Source organism: Sinocyclocheilus grahami, unplaced genomic scaffold (genome assembly GCF_001515645.1).
Source record: "Sinocyclocheilus grahami isolate Dianchi unplaced genomic scaffold, SAMN03320097.WGS_v1.1 scaffold2246.1, whole genome shotgun sequence".
Classification (NCBI taxonomy): domain Eukaryota; kingdom Metazoa; phylum Chordata; class Actinopteri; order Cypriniformes; family Cyprinidae; genus Sinocyclocheilus; species Sinocyclocheilus grahami.
In genome coordinates, this window is record NW_015507425.1 from 50,950 (window position 1) to 57,582 (window position 6,633).

The 6,633-nt window shown below is 44.6% G+C and overlaps 1 protein-coding gene across 2 annotated transcripts in view; it reads left to right on the forward strand.

Moving 5' to 3' along the window:
* The window catches only part of LOC107574478 (cadherin-4-like), a 28,252-nt gene extending 26,969 nt beyond the window's left edge, over nt 1–1,283 (forward strand). The window contains exon 11 of one of the 2 annotated variants that reach the window (XM_016260915.1): nt 1,081–1,283. In XM_016260915.1, coding sequence (XP_016116401.1) covers nt 1,081–1,206 — 126 coding nt within the window. In that variant the 3' untranslated portion in view covers nt 1,207–1,283. The remainder of the gene's footprint in view (nt 1–1,080) is intronic. The other variant, XM_016260916.1, reaches the window with a different exon arrangement.
* Nucleotides 1,284–6,633: the final 5,350 nt, after the last annotated feature.

Consider the following 6,633-nt stretch of genomic DNA (forward strand, 5'->3'; position numbering starts at 1 on the left):
GGGCCCTGGGTCAGACGATGTCCACATTGGTGGTCCAGGAGCGCCACCTGTGGCTGACCTTGGCGGATATGAGGGAGACCGACAAGCATCGCTTCCTGGACTCCCCGATCTCCCAGGCCGGCCTATTCGGCGAAGCGGTGGAGGGCTCTGCCTAACAGTTCTTCGCCACATGGAAGCAGACGGAGGCGTCTCGACACATCCTGCCCTGGCGGTCGGCTGCTGTAGCCACCCCACCGCCGGATGCAGCCCCTCTGTCTGCTCATCGCCGAGAGCTCCTTCCTGTGGCCTCCATCTCCGCTCCAGCTCGGCCGCAGCAACAGCCTTCACAACGGCCGCAGCGTGGAGCTGGCCGCAGGAAAGCGGCGCAGCCCGTCTCCGCCCTTGCCAAGCCCGTGAAGTGCCAGGGCGGGCGGCGTCCCTGGGACGGGCGATCCGGGGGTCTTGGATCCGGCTCTTCAGGAGATGGTGACCACACCACTCCTTCCCCCGGCGGAGGGCCGGGTGGAGAGACCTTTGTTCCTGTTTTTTTCTGTTCCGCCGCTGGCTACCCAGCCAGTGGTGCCCAAAACCTCAACAGAAGAGCAGTTCCTTTGCCTCCGGGTCCCAAGAGGGCGAGGACGGCGGTGCACGAGACCCAGTCTCCACACGCCCGTTCCCCTCTCCCTTCGCTAATGGGCAGCAGGGTTCAGTTCAAGGACGCTACACCTCCTCACGAGCCCCCTGCCCAGCCGTGGAGCCAGGTAAGTGGCGCGCCGCGTACTCAGACCCCACCCTGGACGCACAGAAGCCTCCCGGGTTGGGTCCCTGTGCTCCACTTCGCTGCCCCACTGTGGGTACGTCGGTGGTCTCCCTGGTCCCGCTAGTTCGGTTACTGTGGGCCTGGTTAGCGCTCCCCAGGCCGTCTCGCTGGCTCATGAGAACGATCAGACTCAGCTACGCGATTCAGTTCGCCCGGCGCCCGCCCAAGTTCAGGGGCATTCGGTTCACCTCTGTGCCGGTTCCCTCCTTCAGGGAACGAGGGTTACACAAGTAACCTAGACGTTACTTATACAGCCACTGTTGACAGTTTTTTTTTAACAGTACACTGTATCTGTCACAGAGAAGGATGTGGGGACTGCTGTCAAAATGCATGTTACTGATAAAGATGATGCTGGATCACCTGCCTGGACTCCGAGAGTAACAAGCAATACATTCTGTTTGCGATGATTCATTTATAAAACCTTTGCCCATTTCTGCTGTGAAGATGTAAAAAGGTTAAATCCACAATGTCTCATAAACAGTCTTTCTGAAGAATGTGAATGTGTCAGTATAATTCTTATTATTGTGTATAATTGATCTGGAAATTGATCTGGGGCCTGCACCATGATGGTAGCTTGGTAGTTACAGGATTAGTTTTGAGTTGACAAAACCAAACCACTCCAATCCAGCTTTGTTGGTACCATGATGCTGATCATCAACTTTTTTTTTTGTTCTTTTGTACTTCTAAAAACTGTACAATTGACAGCATTTTACTGTAAAATTACATGAAATGTCCAGTTAGATCTTTTACAGTTTTTTTCCCATTATATAGTAAGGTAACTAACTGTTCACCTATTAACAGCTTTTTTTTCATAGCATTTTTACAATATTTTACAGTTAAAATTACACATTTTTACTACGTCAAAAAATTCAAACAATACTACCATACACTGTATATATGTCATCGGTTGCTACTGTGAGGAGCACGGTGTGAGGAGACCATGAGTACAAAACAAAGGCGTTTAATATTCTGCTTCAGGGAATCACACATAGCACAAGGAGGAGCCATACACAGTTCCAGATAAAGAAACTCAGAACAGGCTAGAACTAAATAGGGCAGATAACAAGGGGAAGACAGGTGAGGAGGATAACTAATAATGAGATACACCTGGAACAAATCAAGCTACATTGGGACAGGAACAGGAAGGACCAAATAAGGCAAACAGGAACTCAACGGGAACACACGTGACAATATATATATATATATATATCCATATCCTTTTTTTTAGGATGCTTTATTTTAAAGATAATTTTGTCAAATCCAAATAAGCTTTACCAAACAATCCAAATAGTCTTTATAAGAAAGTGTTTAAACAATGTTTTCATGCTTGTTTAATGAACCGTAAACAATTATTGCACATGCACCTGTGGAACAGCCCTTAAGACACTTACGGTTTATAGGCGAAAGAAAATTTATGTTACGGTTCCAATAACACCAGGAGAATGATGCCCAGAGTCCTTGATGAGTTGCATGGTGCTGGGCTGTGAGCACAGGTCACACTACAGGACATCAGGCCTTCATGCCACCCTTATGGAGTCTGTTTCTGACAGTTTGGTCAAAAATATGCATACCACTAGCCTGCTTGAGGTCATTTTGGAGGGCTCTGGCAGTTACTTTTTTCAAATGTTTATATATTTTTAAATTATTTTAATCATTTGTTACTCGTTGTCATGGATCACAATATATTACAGGCCATAATAATATAATATTTTCTGTAAAAAGTGTCTTATATAGCTGAAATTCGTGGTTTCTTTTTGTCCGGAATAGTGTATTTTTTCCATCATGTATCATTGTGTAATCTATGTATAAAAGCCCTAAATAGTTATTTTCCAAAAATAATGAAATTGATTTTTAAAATCTCATAAATATTATTGATGTATTTTTGCACCCTTATAATATTGCAACAATATTTGTCTGTAACAGCTGACAAATAATACTATAAAGAAAAAATTTGTCAAAAAAAAAAGGAAGTTACTTGTGTTTGGCAAGCACTGAATTGTTAAAATTTACAATGTTTTCAATAAGATACTGGAAAGAATTTCTGTTAATGAACAGATTTTCTGTTTTGAAATGCTAAATGTATCTTCAATTATAGAATCACCTGCATGCTCTTGAAACTGTCCTGGGAGAAAAACCAAACCTGATTGGGTTGCAGCTACTGCCTCATGGCACAAGTAGTGACAAGGACCCTAACAAAACACAAAACTAGAGACAAAAACCATTCCTTTTGGGGGCGGGGTTGTCTTGCTTTTGCCTCTGTCACTTTCTTTTGCACCAAAACAATCAATCACTTACTAACTGGACCGAGAGCTCCCTAACTGGACAGAGAGATATCTCTGAAGTTTAACTGACTTGGTGCTATACTGCAATGACAAAGTGTTCCCTCATTTTTTTCTGTACACGCAAATATATTTTGCAACTGCAAAATCAAAGTCAATGTGAGATTCATTCTGCCACAGCATTACGTCTTCATGATGGGTCTGGCCACAGGACTTGGTCCACATGACAGGCAATCGCTGCATCCGAATCTGCATACTTCCCTACTATATAGGTCAAAGAGCAGTAGGCGAACAAATAAGTACAGTGGGTACAATAAGTATTGAACACATCACCTCCATCAAATTTTCCCAGTAAATATATTTCTAAAGGTGCTGTTCACATGAAATTTTCACCAGATGTCGGTAACAACCTAAGTAATACATACATACAAACAAAACAAAACAAATAAGTTCCCAAATTAGGTTGTGTAATAAAATGGAATGGCACAGGGAAAAAGTATTGAACTACTGAAATGTATTTAACGCTTTGTACAAAAGCCTGTAATGACAGCTTCAAGACGCCTCCTGTGTGAAGAAACTTGTTGCATGCATTGCTCAGGTGTGATTTTGGCCCATTCTTCCACAGAGTCTTCAAATCTTGAAGGTGCTGTGGGCCTCTTCTATGAACTCTGATATTTAGTTCGTATTTTCTATTGGATTCAAGTCAGGTGATTGGCTGGGTCATTCTAGCAGCTTTATTTTCTTTCTCTGAAACCAATTGAGAGTTTCCTTGGCTGTGTTTGGGATCATTGTCTTGCTGAAATGTCTACCCTTTTTTCATCTTCAAGTCAACAGCACCTTTAGAAATATATTTACTGGGAAAAATGGTGATGTGTTCAATATGTATTTTACCCACTGTATGTCCGAATCTACTGTACTTTGGTCTAAGATATTAATATATGCAATTAAGTGTACACTCAGACACTTTTACCATTGATGCTTGTACAGTATAATAAACAGTTACTGTAAACTGTTTAATGTTTAAACTGTTAACTGTTATTATATACCATTAGTATATACAAATCAAATCAAGTGCATACAAATACAGTATTGCAGAAGTCTTTCTGTATCTACTAAATGACTATTTTTATTTTCCTATTTGTTTTACTATTTTTACACTTCCTTAGGCTCCCCTCTACAGATCACTTCTGGCCTGATATCCACTCTATCCGGTCCTTCGTCTAAGTCATCACCTATTATGACCGCCGATTCCAAGTTCGCTCCAGTCTATGAGCCAGCCCCAAAGCGTGCAACAAACTCTGAAACTAATAACACCGCAGCACTCCTTTTCACCTCTGACCAAAGGAGGAGGCACAGGAGGAAGAAACGAGCCTCTGCAAATCTAGCTCCTGACTACCACCCAGTGTCTTTTCTGAACCAGGAATCAACCCCTGAGTTCGCTCCAGTATCGGCTCCAGCCCGTGAGTTTGTTCCAGTCCCAGAATCCAGAAATAAATTAGCTCCAGTCGTCCAGTAATGAGTCCGCTCCAGTGTCGGCTCCAGCCCCTGAGTCTGCTCCAGTGTCAGCTCCAGCCCCTGAGTCCACTCCAGTGTCGGCTCCAGCCCCTGAGCCCGCTCCAGTGTCAGTTCCAGTCCCTGAGTCCGCTCAAGTGTCGGCTCCAGCCCCTGAGTCTGCTCAAGTGTCGGCTCCAGCCCCTGAGTCTGCTCTAGTGTCGGCTCCAGCCCCTGAGTCTGCTCTAGTGTCGGCTCCCAGTCCAGAATCCACTACAGTTCAAACTAATTCAGAGTCCGTTCCAATTCCATAGTTCAATTATGAGTCCGCCCAGACCCCAGAATTCAGTAAAGAGCCCGCTCTAACCTTTGAATCTTCACTAGAGCCCACTCGTACCAGTGAGTTAACTCCAAGTTTACCTTCAGTCCAAAAGCCCGCACAAGAATCCCATCCAGACCATCCACCCGTCTCAGAGCACAGCTCCAGATCTGCTCAAGCCCCTGAGCAGAGTCGTGAGAGTTTAGCCCAGAGAGGGCCCCAGTTCCCAAGTTTAGGCCAGAGAGGGCTTCTGTTCCCGAGTTAGGCCTAGAGAGGGCTCCTGTTCCCGAGTTAGGCCCAGTGAGGGCTCCTGTTCCTGAGATTAGCCCAGAGAGGGATTCTATTCCCGAGTTAGGCCCAGAGAGGGCTCCTGTTCCCGAGATTAGCCCAGAGAGGGCTTCTATTCCCGAGTAAGCTCCAGCCCCTGAGTCCGCTCATTTCATCAAGTTCAGTCCAGAATCCACTACAGTTCAAACTAATTCAGAGTCCGTTCCAATTCCATAGTTCAATTATGAGTCCGCCCAGACCCCAGAATTCAGTAAAGAGCCCGCTCTAACCTTTGAATCTTCACTAGAGCCCACTCGTACCAGTGAGTTAACTCCAAGTTTACCTTCAGTCCAAAAGCCCGCACAAGAATCCCATCCAGACCATGCACCCGTCTCAGAGCACAGCTCCAGATCTGCTCAAGCCCCTGAGCAGAGTCGTGAGAGTTTAGCCCAGAGAGGGCCCCAGTTCCCAAGTTTAGGCCAGAGAGGGCTTCTGTTCCCGAGTTAGGCCTAGAGAGGGCTCCTGTTCCCGAGTTAGGCCCAGTGAGGGCTCCTGTTCCTGAGATTAGCCCAGAGAGGGATTCTATTCCCGAGTTAGGCCTACAGCAAGATAATATAATTTCACTTACCTGGCCTATCACTTGAAGCAAACATGTGTTAAAAGAGAGCTGCCTGTTGTGTCATTTCATTAAGCTGATTGCTGTAGCCTATATCCAGCTTAGACATGTTCTCCCTTTATTTTTAATTTGTATATACTGTTTGAATGACAGCTTGGTAAATCTGTTGGCGATCAAATATTCACTATCACTACTCATCATAAGTACTTGGTACATTATCAGTGCAGCGGGAGACGTTCAAACTAATATCACGTAATTTACATCTCTATGATGATTGGTTGATATTCCAGAAGGGAGGCTAGCCTCCCCTGCGAGATTTCTTTTCTCAACACTCCTCAGTGCTGAAAGTGAACACTCGATGGTGATTGGCTCATTTTTTATTTTTTTTTACCAACAGAGGCATGAGAGCTCAGCTCTCCCCCGGCCTCCCCTCCCTTTCTCTTAGAGGCTGTAATTACATCAGCAGATTTGGCACATTCGTGACAAAAAAGCTTTTACTTTAACTTCAGTCAAATGTTATGGTATTACAGCTGTGAAATTACAAACAAAAATGACACATTCTGAGACATGAACTGAAATAAATAGTGAATTTTATTGACATTAATTCGTCTTCCCCCCATTTTCACCTCAAAATTTTGGGGAAGCTGTGCTTCCCCTGCCTCTCCCGACGAGCCGCCACTGTACAGCAGTAATGAGGGTGGTAAATAGATGAATGAATAAATATTATAACGTTAATCGCACATGCTTAAAGATATAGCTCTGTATTATGACCTAATATATATATATCACGTTATCCCTGGGAGACAGTTAAAACTGATCCATTGCAGAGATTCTGATTTGTGTTAACTAAGACTTGTGCATT